Source organism: Lampris incognitus, chromosome 3 (genome assembly GCF_029633865.1).
Source record: "Lampris incognitus isolate fLamInc1 chromosome 3, fLamInc1.hap2, whole genome shotgun sequence".
In the NCBI taxonomy this organism is placed as follows: Eukaryota; Metazoa; Chordata; class Actinopteri; order Lampriformes; family Lampridae; genus Lampris; species Lampris incognitus.
Window position 1 is genome coordinate 94,214,342 of NC_079213.1, and position 16,105 is coordinate 94,230,446.

Genomic DNA, 16,105 nt, shown 5'->3' on the forward strand with positions numbered 1-16,105 from the left:
CAGACAATTTCAGGGTTTATTCATTTCCCTAAGTTAAAGAAAGTGGATTTCAGAATTCTTCACAATTCAAAAAAAGAAAATCTTCACCATTTTGTTGGTTGAAGCCAACGTTAGTCAGTTTTTGAGACATTATTTTCCATCTCAATCCTTTTAGTAGTATCTCATGAAGCTTAAAGTAAATACAATGTTAATAATTATGTCTGTGACCTCTCTTCCCTCCTCTTTGTCCTCCCAGGAACCAGCAGTGAGTATGGCCAGCTTAGACACCCAGGCCTCCATCCCAATGAACCTGTCTCTGGCCTCGCTGCTCAACAAAGAGCCTCTGATGGAGCTCCTTCCTGCCCTGGAGCCTCTGGAGAACCATGTGCGCTACGTCATCACCCATGGCAACACCAACGAGCACTTCCGGCTGCTAGAGCGCCGCGACGGGAAGAGTGTGCTGAGGATTGGCAGAAGGCCGCCTTCTCCAGGCTCGTACCGGCTGGAGATTACCAGCCTACCGCTGTTTGGGCCCCGCAGACTACGCCAGCTGGAGGACCAGCACGACAGCGACTACCTACTGGGAGAGATAGGAGACCCCCTGCGCATCAAGCTCCACATCCACCTGCACTGAGCTGAGAACGCTCGCAAGCCTGCCCTGGACTGAGTCCTAAACCCCAAACCCTGACCCCTGACCTTTGATCCTAAACCTGACCTTTTATCCTGTAGTCCTTCCCCGCCGCCCTTTCTTCCAGGACCATCCCCACTAACAGGGGGTAATTGAGGGCTATGAAAGACTGAGTCAACCAGCCCAAATCTGCCACCACTTTGTTACTGTTTATTTTATTGTCTGTTGTTTTATGTTTGTAACCCTTGAGTACACGTCCCTTTGTGCCCGTCCACTCTCGCCTGACCCAGCACTCGTTCTTCGCTGAGACAGCCGGCGGTGGAGATGACAGAGAGGTGATCAGCGCAGTGACCACGGCCCCTGCTTCGAACACCGTGTTAGGCCTTACACAAATGGCTGACGGATGGCCCACCGGTCCATGAAGCACTTCTAGCATCAAAGAAGGAAAGAATCCACACAAAAGGGCTCTTTTCAGAAATTGTCCAAGTGCTGAGAGTGGCCAAAACCTGTCTTGATTTAACATGTGTAGTAGTCTTAAAAGTAACGGGAATAGCGATGCATCCTCTTTTAGATTAGCATAGCGCGATGGAGAGGAACCGCTACGAAAGCAGGAGATCGGGGGTTGGTTAACAGTATTTAGCAACAGTGGTCCAAGCTCTCTCACCTCTCTGTAATCTAGATCAAATCACAACACTGGGGGAACAAGGTTTGCCACATCTCTGCCTTACTCAGTATTGTAGTTTTGTCATTTAATGTATTTGTACTGTTTGAGAAAATGTTCACACAAAGGACTGCAACATTTACACAGCATTTCAGGTTCTTTACTTACTTTGTAGAGGTCTGTCCAGCTGTAGCCAACCAATTTTCAGATTAGGAACAACAAGCTGTATTTGGATATGACTGACATTTTGTGGACAAGCAGGGATTCGCGTGTTTGCATGTGTGTGCTGTCGTGTTCGGTTACCTCAGAGCCTCTTGCTATGTGTACGTCCTATATGGAGACTGCGTTGCAGTGACGCCTCCAAAACAAAAGAGGGTGCTATTATTCCTCAGCTCCCTTCATGTCCAGGAAAAAAAAAATAATAATAATAATTAAAAAAAAACACCAGTCAGTATCTCATAGACTTTGAAAAAGACATGGATTAAGTAAGATCTGTGTCTAGTCTTTAGAGATTCAGATAAAGGTTTTTAGAGCCAGGGTCTTTTCTAGAGGTGCTTAACAAATACTCGCTTACCAGTTTTGGAATAGACCAGCAGCCAACGGCGTTGACAGGCTGGTTATTACAATTGGAATAAGCTGGCTTGTATGTGACGTTTTACGTCGATCTGGACCGTGGAGACAACTGGAGACTCAATACAGTAACAACCTCAAAGGTACTTGACATGTACACCTTACCTGAGCTGTTATGACAGGAAGTGCTTTGAGCTACTTCACTAACACACAGGTGTAGGGCCACGCACAGATGAACACTTACCATCACCAAGATAAAAAAAAAAAAGTAATCCATCAGGTCTTCTTTGAGTTGTCACAATATATTTTTTTTCTCAAAGAGAAAAAGGGTGCTAGATAATTCCATCTCTTTCGCTGTACAAGGAAAATGCAGTCTTGAATCTGGATTGCAAAAGTGACATTTTTGCCAGATTTTATTGTTTTGTTTTGTTTGTCTGTCTTTTGTATTGTCTCAATGCTGAAAACCAATATATCAAACTTGCTTCTTGAAAATTAAATTGTATATTTTTAAGTGAAATGTAGATTTTTTTAAATGTTTTTTTGTTTTGTTTTGTTTTTGTTTTGTTTTTTTTTGTTTTTTTTTTGTTTGTTTTTTTAAAAAGTCAAGGCTGCCAAACCAAATACTTGCAGTAAACCCATGATTGAAGGCCTTAAAGTGCTTGTGACTTTGTTTTGCTCAAAAAAAAAAAAAGAAGACGACAAAAAGTCTTAATGTGGCATCCTCTTGGTTCATCACTGACGGTGTCCCGTTGCACCGGGCAACTAGTCTCCGAGCTCAAAGAGATAATGATGATCAATAGCAATGTGTGTTAAACCACAGATTTACAATTACTGTTACACCCCCGTTGGGAGACCGGCACCATCTTCACATGAAAGGGTTCAAACTTGACAAGGCCATTGCACACAAACACACACACACACACAAACACACACACGCACACACACGGTGCTATACAATCATTTCATCAGCTGAACATCTAGAGTTGCTGCACTGTTCCACAGCCTAGGCAATATTTATAATACATAACCATTTTTTTCTAATCTGGGAACTCTGTATACTTTGTATCTTTTTTTTCTTTTCTTTTTTTTTGTCAGTTTGTAATTTTTCCTTTATTTTATTTCGCCACCACATTTTTAAGGAATGTCGTGTGTGCTTACTGTATCTCAGCGTTAGCGTCAAACTTGAACCAACATTGCTGTTGTCATCGGTTTTGACCCAGCTGTCAAGATGCTTTTTATTTCACAAAACAAGGAGACGTGTGCGCTAGTTGTTCAAATGTTCTCATGGTGGTGAAAGTTGCAAGCTGTACACCTGTAGATATCCGAGACCGAGCGACAGTAGAAATGACAATCGTCCAGTCACAGCGTATGTTTTAGCTGAGGCTAACCTGACCAGGCCTTGTGGAACATCTTATAACTTACTGAGTGATTCTTCATGCAAGGAACGGAAAAGATTTACCAAATTGCAATCTGTAAAATTAGAGTAATTCATATAATATTGTAAACTTTTTGTCCAGTGACATAAATGGCAATAAAAGTATTGTGGGTTATATTTTTAGAGGATTGTGTCCCCAAGTTTCATTTATTTCTTTGCCTTGTGAGTGAACGTCCGTGACAGTTTCAGGGATGTAAAATGGCTCATTTGTTTTCTTGGTTGAACAACGTGGCCACTCCACACCGCTCAGACATCTACGGCAGTCGACTTACAAAGAGAAATCCCAGATAGCATCCGGATGCGGGCCACATCAGGCAATGATGCAGCACTGATGGCCTTCTTCTGGCCCTGACAAAATGGATGTGAGCCTGAAGTGGCCCACATTGTATAATATCAAATATGGCCAAATATGCCACATCAAATGGGGGCCTTTTCTGGCAAAGATACGGTGCTCTCGGAAACATGTAATCTGGATGTGACCCTGAAGTGGCCTGTGTGGTAAATGGTGAATATGGCCCAAATATCACAAAACCAATATGGGCCACCTTTGGCAAATATGTGGCACATGCGGCATTGCTATGGCTTGGTTCTGGCCCAGATCTGGCAGACAGGAGCGGACCACCCAAGTGTCATCATGCCACACGGTATGTGGGCCGGATGAAAGTGTCGGGTGTGGGACGGGTCCAGGCCACAGCAATTTTGCTATCTGGGATTACAACAAAAACAGCGTCTGGGTAGCGTAGCGATCTTTCTCAGTATCCCCGTTGCCTACCAACACGGGGATCCGGTTCGAATACCCATGTTACCTCCGGCTTGGTCAGCCATCCCTACAGATAATTGGCTGTGCCTGCGGGTGGGAAGCCAGACTTGGGTAGTATGTGTCCTGGTTACTGCACTAGCGCCTCCTCTGGTCGGTCGGGGCACCTGTTCGGGGTGGGGTGAGGGGGAATAGCGTGATTCTCCCACATGCTATGTCCCCCTGGTGAAACTCCTCACTGTCAGGTGAAAAGAAGCGGCTGGTGACTGCAGCCCTCCCCGGATCGGCAGAGGGGGTGGAGCAGCAACTACGACAGCTCGGAAGAGTGGGGTAATTGGCCGGGTACAATTGGGGAGAAAAAGGGGGGTGGGGGGGTCAAAAAAATAAAAATAAAAATTAGAACAAAGAGTCGCTGAAGAAGAAGAAGGTCCTTTTTTATTTTTTTACAGATTCAACCCAGCGTATAGCAAAAAACAAAGCAGTTAGTCAGAAAAATATCTACTTACAAAACACAAAAAGCAAAGCCGCCCGCTTTGCCTCCCATGTGGCCCGAGACTTGTCTGCGTGACGACCTCATAAAATCCACAGTCTGAAGATTAAGACTGACTCAAGAGTTACAGGAATAGTGGGAACACTGAGAACAATTGCAAAAAAGAGACCCCCCAAACTGGAGTCATGAATAGAAAAATAAAGCTTTTGTTTGTATCACTAAAAGAAGTTGCCGTGTGAGTGGTACACGGCATCATCACCACACTTGGCAGGTTGGCTATAGAGCAAAGAGGGCAACCGTACAACGTAAAAACTACTTGCAGTAATATCAGATTATATAGTTTAGATATGGCTTCTCAGTTATATGTAGACACAGTAATACACAAAACACACACCGACGAGATTTAACACACTACCTGCCTGGCCTTTCATAAAGCATCTAACACTGGAGTGCTGCTCAGGGGTCTGGGTATGCAGTCAGGATGAATACAAATGGCATGAGGAGGATTTGTACTCCTTGATGAGCACTCTGTTCTAGATCGCTTTATAATGGACCTGGGTTTATTTAAAGGGCCGGCTGCTTAGTATTCAACTTCTGCCTGTGTTTTAGTGTTCTGCCTTGAGTGCTCTAATCACTAATGTGCATTTGATATGGTCGACTATACTGTGACTGCAGGTGGGTCTCCCAAATGCACACTCCTAAGTATGTGAGAACTTTGGGAAAACGTAGCCCCGGAGGTGACAATGTGACACGTGTTTGCAGGTTTACATCAGTACAGCAGATTAGGTTAAGGCAGCTGTCCAGCTAAATCCCTTGCTCTCTTCCATATATATATATATATATATATATATGTGTGTATAGTTCTGGATCTGGAGTTTTGGATGAGCACCCAAAACACCCTGAGGGATTCCAGTTCTGTGTGTGGCTCTTGATGGAGCTGAGTTGTTGTGGTTTGTCATGGTTTTTCAACTTCATATTTACACCACTACATAGACTGCAGTATAAATAACAGAATATTTAACCGGGCATACATTTACATCTGACAAAAAAAAAAAAAATCCCTTCTACAAACTTCCTTACGTAGCAGTCGCTTTGTACATGAACTATTTATTTGTCTCCTAAACATCACCTCTGGATGTCATTCGTTATATACTCAAAAAATACGCTCAAAAATACGCTCAGACATCCAAACGATGTACAGTGGTGTGCAGTTGAAACCTCCCATGCAAACATGTAGTGAAACCCTTTGTCCTATACTAGTGCATAATCAAACTGGCCCCTCTCCAGCCCCTCCTTGTGGTCGGTCCAGGATGATGCAGGCATGCGGCTGTAGGGGTCCAGCAGGATTCTGAAACACCTGACCAGCAGGAAGACCAGGAAGAGCATGAGGAGACCTACAAAGGCCAAGGCAGTACGCTGCTCAGCATCCATCCCGCCCAAGGCCAGCGGGGGACCACCGCTGCTGCCAGGACCCCCGGGGAGAGAGGAGCTGGCCGGAGACAGAAGCAATTCATAGTCCATGGTGGGGGCATTGTTCATCCTCCACGGGGCCCGAAGGCAGGGCTTACACACTGACTGGATGGTGGGTGTGGTGGGTGGAGGTGCAGTAAAGGAAGGGAAGCTGTTCATGAGGGGTGCTGGGTCAAACCGTTGGTGCTCTGCAGGGTGGAGTTTCCTGAAGTGGCAAGAGAGGCGGCGGGTCTTATCGTGCTACGGCCTACTAGTAATGACAAACCCCTAAAGATGTGGTGGAGTGTTTGTCAGCTGTTGCAGTGATGAATTGGAAATTCAGTGGGGAAAGTCCTTTGATACTGTAGATCTCGTTTTCCAGAGAGAAGCTGCTCGTGGCCGTTGATCCTTGCAGAGCAACTGACCAATGCTAATATAACAAAGGTGAGTTAGTGAATAAGTCAGTAGGTAGGTAAGTAAAAGTACCGTGCCACAACCCTCATTGACGAGACTGACGTGTTTGCCGGTGTTCTCCTCGGAGAAGGACTTTGCTGACACACCTCCCCAGGCCGGCCAGTTTGTTTTTTCACGTCTATAGGTCAGCCAAGGTGACATCGGAAAGACAGGACCGGCCCTAATCTCCAATGACAAGGTGACAGACACAAAACTAGCGTTTCAAATGACATGCGGGCTACTTCTTAGACACACGTTGAGTAACTGACTAAGCGGTCCGATTAAGCTCTATGGCCTCTGGACGGCCGGCGCGGTGTGAGTAAATCTGAGACACAGTGCCACATCAAGTCTCATTCTCAATATCAGTCAAAACAGACGGGTCATGATGCTTCCACCTGTGAGCACCATCGCACCAACATATGCAGGGACACAACAGCCCAGATTCATTTGTCCTCCACTACAGCATCTCAGATCACAGTGAAGATCAGGCTTCTGTATGGGAGGAAGTCCTATGCAGATGGACGTCTGATAATCAGATGTGTGTGTGTGTGTGTGTGTGTGTGTGTGTGTGTGTGTGTGTGTGTGTGTGTGTACAAACCGTACAGCGTGGGCAAAAGAAGTGGGTGTATAACACGCACAAAGCTATTTATAGCATCTGCTGAGAGTGTGTCTGTCTCTCTGTATATCTCCAAGTGTGTGTGTGTGTGTGTGTGTGTGTGTGTGTGTGTGTGTGTGTGTGTGTGTGTTTCTGTGAGGCTAATTAAATCAGGAGGTGAGTGGATCAATGGCCCTGAATGTGTAACAGTGCAACAGCTTGCTGGCTTTTGCTTTTAAACAAGCATTATTCCCTCAGCCTGGCTAGCTGAGCTATGATAAGTGGGTCAGACTTTATAGAGCTGTCAAATGAATCATCCTTTACCTGGTCATTCCCCCGTCGTGGATAATCTGTTAACAACCCCACCTCTTTTCATAAAAACAGAGGCACCAAGAGGTAGAGAACGAGTCAAAGTCTATCGAGGGCGTGACTGCAGCTGCTTAGTCACGTTTCTGTCTGTCAGTTATTGTCGGCGGGCCGTTATTGATGAAACTTGTCCCTAGTCGGTGTCGCCTTTGACAGAGAATAGAGTGTACGCAATGAAATATCTATCTATGGCTCTTATCCAGCTGTCTTCAGCGGGCATGGCCGTGCAGCTTGGACACATTTGTCATCTTCAGGCGTCTCGGGCTGGACAGGTGCGCCTCTTTGTTAACCCTTCAGGTCCTCCGGTCTTCACGTCCTGAAAGCAAAACAAGCACGTGGTCAGAAATGATCATGGATCACTGTCCGTCAGTGGCGACATCGAGTTTTATCTGTGCAATATGACAAATGTATATAGTCAAATGAAACAATAAAGGAGTGCAAGGTCTTTCCATTAGGTTTAAGTGTTTCTATGGCGGGCCAGCCGGACCATGAGGAGAATATCAAATATTTCCTTCCGCATCTCATTACACGATATCAGTATTTCGCCCATCGCTCAATAAGTAACAGCGACTCTGACATCAGCCAGCTGGGGCTGGACCAGTGCCCCGACGTCCTCAGCAATAACCGTCAATTAGTAAGCCGATTACACCGTCTTTGTGGTCATATTAGTGGTAATGAATACAAGATTATAAACATTAATACGGCATTATGTGGCTCCCATTTGTCAGGGCACGGTTACTGCGAGGCATTTCGCTCACTCGTTGACCCCTTCTATCATTTGCTCGCTGGATGAAAGGAGAGAAAAAGTGTGCTGGAGCTGAATAACAGCTCATGAATAATCCAAAATCACATCTCCGGCGGCGGACCGGGTTTCAAATCACAGAGGAAACGTGAGACTCAATCCATTTTTACCGGCTCGCCCATCTGAACAGAGCTGTGACTGAGCTGTTTGCTCAGACAGAGACTCGGGTGGGGGTGAATACAAAGAAATGGGAGGATGGACAGAGACCGAGGGAGAGAAACATGGTCACCGGAGAGGCTGATGCATGATTTATTACTTTACAACAATAATTAATTTTTAATAATAGCTCATCAATTTGCAATAACTTGTTAATTATCACTTTACTGATAAGGAGAGCACTAAGCAGTCACAACAATTGATAAATAAGTGGAAGAGGGGGAGAGATAGAGAGAGTAGTTAGGTAAGAGGCTAGCTAAAGATTGGATTAAAAATGTATTATACTTATTGACTTCTTGAAAAAAAGAATGAGCATGACATTTTTAGTTATCATTGTCCTGCTATGGACAAGAACAGGGAGGACAGAAAGAGAGAGAGAGCAAAAGAGACAGAGCGAGAGAGAGTGAGAGAGATGGAAGAGACGAAGTAAATGAGAATTAATTGAGAGAGCCAGGAGGAGGACAGAAAATGAGCAGATAGGTTGGAGAGACTCTGCTACCGTTGCCCAGGTTTTATTTTGAAATTAATGGTGATGGTCAATTACTCATAACAGGAGTTAATTTGCAGTTAAAAGTAGCTCTTGCTGTCTTGCTATGGACAGAATGCCTGGAGTTGGAGGAAAGATTGCGAGGTGGAGAGAGAAGAAGCAACAGTACCAGAGGAGAGATGGAGGACAGAGAGTGGACCATGGTGGAAAAAGGAAGGAGAATTCGGGAGATCGATAGAGGAAGGAAAGATGGATGGACGGAGTGTAAGTGCCAGTGGTTAACAGGCAGGAGAACAGAGGAGAGGAGAGGGTTGAACAGAGGTCAGCTGGCACAAACTAGACTAACTCTCCTCTGCATGACTATGGCAAAGTGCCTTTGCCTTACATCTCTCTCTCCATCTCTCTCTCACTCAGTCTCTCTCTCCCTCTCTCTCTAAGTCAGAGATGTTGTATGGGCCACTTCATCATCATCTCCCCAGTGTCTCCAGTGTGCTTTGATGCACCAGACACAGGGCTGTGGCTGCTGGGACCGGCTATAGCAGACACCTGGAAGGTACCACTAACAAGGGCTGTAAAGTCAGGGTGTGTGAGAGAGTACAGCGTTTTGATCGCCCTGACCTGTGCATGCGTGCGTGCGTGCATGCGTGTGTGTATGTGTGTTGTAGGTTTGTGTGTATGTGGGTTTGGGGGAAGGGGGGAGTTGACTGCTGCCCCTGACTGCAACCTGCAAAGTCTAAAATTGGACAAATAAAGGGAGGTGTTTTCAAGGACACTATCATAGAAATTGTCTCTCACATCTGCAGCTGCTTTCCAAAAAACATGAATACCAGCCAACTGCTGTCAATCCCTGAGTGGCTATTATGGTTAACAATTTCACCGAATAACATTTTCTAGCTGTGGTCTACTTGTTTTGGCTACATTGCTCTCCCGCACATATGTTTGTTTCTGCTCACCTCAATGCAGATTGGTTTTTATTCAATTACTTTTTCCCCCAATAGTTGCCCCAATTAATGAATAACAATGCACTTAATTGATCCCCCAGAGAGAAACTCGCTTTCCGTCTGCCCTTGGGCATAAGAACAGAGTCAAAGCACAGGGTGAACCATTAAACACAGCAGGGATTCAGCTTTTCTGCTCAAGGAAACTTCAGCAGTGCGGATGCTTGCCAACACAATGACTTGGACCTAGGTCCTCCGATTGAAGGGACTTCTGCCAACACACCACTCCAACCTTCTGCCCAGAAAGCAGATTTCCCACACTGGTGGTGGAGCCAGGCCTGCCTGGGCGAAAGTCAGACATTTGGCCACATCAAAGATGGAACCCGTGGCTTAGTGTTAAGAAAGTACTTCAACCGAGGTAGCATAGCAGTCTATTCCGCTGCCTACCAACACGGGGCTCTCTGGTTCGAATCCCTGTGTTACCTCCAGCTTGGTCGGGGGTCCCTACAGACACAATTGGCTGTGTGGGTGGGAAGCCGGATGTGGGTATGTGTCCTGGCTGCTGCACTAGCACCTCCTCTGGTCGGTTGGGGCGCCTGTTCGGGGGGGAATAGCGTGATCCTCCCACGTGCTCCATCCCCCTGGCGAAACTCCTCACTGTCGGGTGAAAAGAAGTGGCTGGCGACTCCACATGTATCGGAAGAGGCATGTGGTAGTCTGCAGCCCTCCCTGGATTCGCAGAGGGGGTGAAGCAGTGACCGGGATGGCTTGGAAGAGTAGGATAATTGGCCAGATGCACTTGGGGAGAAAAAAAGGGGGGGGGGGGGGATCCAAAAAAAAGGTGTCCGGGTAGCGTGGCAGTCTATTCCGTTGCCTACCAACATGGGGCTCTTTGGTTCGAATCCCCGTGTTACCTCCGGTTTGGTCAGGGGTCCCTACAGACACAGTTGGCCATGCTTGTGGGTGGGAAGCCAGATGTGGGTATTTGTCCTGTTCGCTGCACTAGCACCTCCTCTCGTCGGTCAGGGCACCTGTTCTGGGGGGGGGGGGGCTGGGGGGGTAGTGTGATCCTCCCACACGCTATGTCCCCCTGGCAAAACTCCTCACTGTCAGGAGAAAAGAAGTGGCTGGTGACTCCATGTGTATCGGAGGAGGCATGTGGTAGACTGCAGCCCACCCCCCCCCGGATCGGCAGAGGGGGTGGAGCAGAGACCGGGACGGCCCGGAAGTGTGGGGTAATTGGATGTGTACAACTGGGGAGAAAAAGAGGGGGAAAAAAATCCAAAAAAGAAAAAAAAAGTGCTTAAACCAAACTAACTTCAAGGTTGTTATTAGTAGTACTGTGGGCCCGCAGCGGAGGAGCAGGGTTGAGGGGGTCAGGGTCTTTCTTCAAGTTACCAGGCCCATGAGACCCAGAACAGACGGTGGCTCCACAGGGCAAACGCCACTGTTGCAGACGCATGCACATACACACAGGAACGCATGCATAAACACGCACACACACACAGAGGCTTGAAACACACAAGCAGGCATTAATGCACAAACAAAGCACGAGTACGGTTAGGACTCACAGTACACAAGTACAGCAACAGTAACGAAGAGAGAATATTCCTGTTCCTGGTGCAACCTACGCGTCCCTACCGGGTCCTTTGCCGAGAGGGGCGCGGCTAAAAACTACAATCCAGCCTAATGATCTCATCCAATCCACCCCCTGATTATGTACTGGAAACTTCTCTCCATTATCTCTCACTAACCTGACAGAGAGAAAGAGACAGAGAGAGAGACAGAGAGACACAGACAGACAGAGAGACAGAGCATGAAATATAAAAAAGAAGAATGGATGAGAAGAGGAGATAAAAACCCAAAGCATCCTTTTAAAAAGGGAAGGAGTAAAATGGTCAGAATGAGGGAGGACATGCCAGAGAAAAGATGCAAACTAATCAAGTAATGAATGAGGTAAAGTGATGAATGAGTGAGGACACTCACACAGACACGCACTTTCTATTTTGTGAAAACTGGAGCTGAAGGGGGTATATACCCTGAAGGATTCACTAGTCAGACTGTTCTGTCACACGGTGTGTGTGTGTGTGTGTGTGTGTGTGTGTGTGTGTGTGTGTGTGTGTGTGTGTGTGTGTGTGTGTGTGTGAAACTGTGGATTTGTGCATATGACTGAAAACCTGTGAGCGCCATTGAAACTAGCTACTGCTCTGCAGGACCGAATTCACCCCGAAACACACATTTAACTAATCACCTGTCAGATGTTCACTCCAGTGTGCAACCACACTGACAATATACACAAATCCATACACATGCTCCCTCAAGACACAAAACACACATACACACAAATTGATAACACAAATGGATTCAATACATTTACATCCAAGTGGCTGACGACTTGCGAAAATCTAACAGGTGGGTGTCCAGGTAGCGTAGCAGTCTATTCCATTGCCTACCAACATGGGGCTTGCCGGTTTGAATCCCCGTGTTACCTACGGCTTGGTCGGGCGTCCCTACAGACACAATTGGCCATGTCTGCAAGTGGGAAGCCGGATGTGAGTTTGTGTCCTGGTCGCTGCATTAGCGCCTCCTCTGGTTAGTCGGGGTGCCTGTTCGGGGGCGGGGGGGGGGGGGGGCTGGGGGGAATAGCGTGATCCTCCCACGTGTTACATCCCCCTGGTGAAACCCCTCACTGTCAGGTGAAAAGAAGCAGCTGGCGACCTCACATGTATCGGAGGAGACATCCCAGATAGCATCCGGATGTGGGCCACTTCAGGCAATGATGCGGGACTGATGGCCTTCTTCTGGCCCTGACAAAATGGATGTGAGCCTGAAGTGGCCCACATGTATAATAGTAAATATGGCCCAAATATGCCAAATCAAATGTGGGCCTTTTTTGGCAAAGTTGCAGTGCTCTCGGAAACATGTAATCTGGATGTGACCCTGAAGTGGCCCATGTGGTAAATGTTGAATATGGCCCAAATATCACAAAACAAATATGGGCCACCTTTGGCAAATATGTGGTACATGCATCATTGCTATGGCTTGGTTCTGGCCCAGATCTGGCAAACAGGAGCGGACCGTCCAAGTGCCATCATTCCACACGGGATGTGGGCTGGATGAAGTGATGGGTGTGGGACAGGTCTCGGCCACAGCAATTTTGCTATCTGGGATGCAGTAGTCTGCAGCCCTCCCTGGATCAGCAGAGGGGGTGGAGCAGGCTCAGAAAATAGGGTAATTGGCCAATAAAATTGGGGAGAAAAAAAAGAGGGGGAAAAAAGCCCCCTCCCCCCAAAATCTAACGGGTAATGAATTGCTCCTCTCAAAGGTTGGACTTTTTATTGTGACCTAATTGACTTCATTTTATCACCCTGAGACAAGCCTATGTCTATATGTAGTAGCAGTAGAGACAAGCCTATACCGATATGTAGTAGCAGTAGAGACAAGCCTATGCCTATATGTCGTAGCAGTAGAGACAAACCTATGCCTATATGTCGTAGCAGTAGAGACAAACCTATACCGATATGTAGTAGCAGTAGAGACAAGCCTATGCCTATATGTCGTAGCAGTAGAGACAAACCTATGCCTATATGTCGTAGCAGTAGAGACAAACCTATACCGATATGTAGTAGCAGTAGGGACAAGCCTATGCCTATATGTAGTAGCAGCAGAGACAAGCCTATGCCTATATGTAGTAGCAGTAGAAACAAACCTATACCGATATGTAGTAGCAGTAGAGACAAGCCTATGCCTATATGTCGTAGCAGTAGAGACAAACCTATGTCTATATGCAGTAGCAGTAGAAACAAGCCTATGCCTATATGTAGTAGCAGTAGAAACAAGCCTATGCCTATATGTAGTAGTAGTACAGACAAGCCTATGCCTATATGTAGTAGCAGTAGAGACAAACCTATACCGATATGTAGTAGCAGTAGAGACAAGCCTATGCCCGCTGTAGATTGAATGGCAGCAGACTGAGCTGTACCGAGTTTCTTTTCTTTTCTATATTTTGGTGTAACTATGTTACAGTTTCCAGGGCTGGAAAATCTTCTACAGTATGTGTATTGATCTGTGGCCATCAGATCATCAGTTACACTACTGTGCTAGTGTGTGTGAGTCTGTGTGTCAATGTGTGTGAGCCAGTAAATCAGCGGGTGGTAGAGGGAGGACAGACAGAGATTGCTCAGCTTATTTTCCTCCTCGTTAAGCCTTACTCCCATCCCTCTCTCTCCTTCTCTCTCACACACAAACACACACACACACACACACACACACACACACACACACACACACACACACACACACACACACACACACACACACACACACACACACACACACACACACGTGGATTGCCGTCTGTCAGCCTTGTCTTGTCCCATTCACATTAGGACTGGCTCACCCCATTAGTCCTTCCGGACACTTTTTCCAAGCGCTGCTGATGGCAACAAGACCCCGAGATGAACGTGGGGCAAGCAGACGCACATCAGTCTTCATAGAAGAACACTTAAATGGAAACCATATATCTTATACACACACACACACAAACACACACACACATACACAACCCTGCATAAACTCACCCATAAAAACACACAAACATGCACGTACAAACAAGTAATCACACAAATGCACAACGTCATCACTGAATACACGCTGATGTGCACAGTCTCTCACTCACATGACTACACATAGACACCTCTATGGCCACACACACACACACACCTCTCTCATGGCTGCAGGGCGCCTCTTCCTCACAGTCCTTGGTCAAACTAATACTGACAGAACTCATCAGGGTAAATGAAGAGATAGCAGAACATCATTTAGTTACCTCTCTGTGGCCCAGGGTGGTAGCTTTCCATTCCTTCTCGTTTTCCCTTCTGCTATCCTCCTCTGTCACTCTTTCTTTCTCTCTCTTTCTCTCTCTCTCACACGCAGACTGGGACGCTCACACATGCAATTTTTTGCCCGTGCTTTACTTGCATCCGCACAGAAAACATTCCAGAGTCCTATCATGCAGTCAAATATTGAAGCGGTCGGATATGGTAATGGGACATTTAAGCTTACAAAAAGCTGTCTGGTGCTTTTTTAACTCGTACACACACTGACACTCGTACTGACACACAAACTTACACATGGTTTTTCTTGGAAAAAGTGGGACAAGCATTATTTTTTCATAAGGGTGACCGAACACCACAGCCATGCACTGTCTTGCCCCTCCAACACCCCCCACCCCACCCCAAGATAGCCAACCAAGCCATCTTTCACAAGAGTCAGCGGAGGAACAGCAGCAAAGAGAACAGCCTTGATTTGTCATTATTTATAGCCTGACTAAAGCCATTCCCGAAAAGTAATTAGATTCCAAAAACAAAGGCAAATGGGGGAAAAAGGAGAGTGCATCGTAAGAAAAAAAGGTGAAAAGAGACCAAGAAGGTAGAGAAAGACTAAGAGAGAGATAGAGAGAGAGAGAAAATGGGGGGGGCATGGAAAGAAAATGTGAAAAGAGAGAAGGTAGAAAAGGACTGAGTGAGAGAGAAAGACAGAAATGGAGAGGGGGGAAATGGGGAAAAAAGGGAAGAGCATGTAAAGTAAAGGTAAAAAGAGAGAGAAGGTGGAGAAGGACAGAGAGAGAGAGAAAATGGGGAGGAAAGGAGAGAGTATGGAAAGTAAAGGTAAAAAGAGAGAGAAGGTAGAGAAGGACTGATTGAGAGAGAAAGAAATGGAGAGAGAGAAAGAGAGGGGGAGGGAGAGAGAGGGGGGAAATAGGGAAAAGGAGAGAGCATGGAAAGAAAAGGTGAAAAGAGAGAAGGTAGAGAAGGAGAGAGAGAGATCCCCTTTCTGTGGAGAGTAAATGTCCCCCCCATTCTCAGCCCCACAGGCTAAAATTAAATTAACCCTTTCCAATTGGCTGCTTATGAGATAAAATGGAATTGAAGAAAAGGCCAAGAGGATTCATTTATCTGTGAAATCCAAAAGCTAAGTTGGGTTATCCCCCCTTCACATCAAATTAATAGCAACATTGCGCACACACACACACACACACACACACACACACACACACACACACACACACACACACACACACACTTTGAAATGGTGGCATGCCCACGGTAATAATGTATTGATACCGTCCGCCGTTGAGCCTTATTGATAGAGGCTGTTTGATTTTCTCCTTGTGGTGATTCGTGGGTGTTTGTCTGGTTTCATCCATCACCCCAGGGCCCCACTCCCACTGTGTCACCGTGGCTAATGAGGACGACTGGGACCGGGTCACCTTGAGCTGTGTACCACAACAACAAGCACTCCCCAAATACCAACCTCATCCAACCCGGCTCATGTGGC

At 46.5% G+C, this 16,105-nt stretch overlaps 2 protein-coding genes across 2 annotated transcripts in view; one reads left to right on the top strand and one right to left on the bottom strand.

Moving 5' to 3' along the window:
- fbn2b (fibrillin 2b) overlaps positions 1 to 711 on the top strand; it is a 109,371-nt gene extending 108,660 nt beyond the window's left edge. Inside the window, 1 exon segment of the mRNA XM_056276303.1 lies at positions 236 to 711. Coding sequence (XP_056132278.1) covers positions 236 to 613 — 378 coding nt within the window. The 3' untranslated portion in view covers positions 614 to 711.
- Positions 712 to 5,771: 5,060 nt separating this feature from the next.
- LOC130110720 (cortexin-1-like) lies at positions 5,772 to 6,337 on the bottom strand. Its single transcript, XM_056277900.1, has one exon. The coding sequence runs from the start codon at positions 6,147 to 6,149 to the stop codon at positions 5,772 to 5,774; it is 378 nt and encodes a 125-aa protein (XP_056133875.1). The 5' UTR covers positions 6,150 to 6,337.
- Positions 6,338 to 16,105: the final 9,768 nt, after the last annotated feature.

Coding starts and splice junctions, on each gene's coding strand:
- LOC130110720 (XM_056277900.1), bottom strand. CDS start 6,149: ATGAACAGCTTCCCTTCCTTTACTGCACCTCCACCCACCACACCCACC.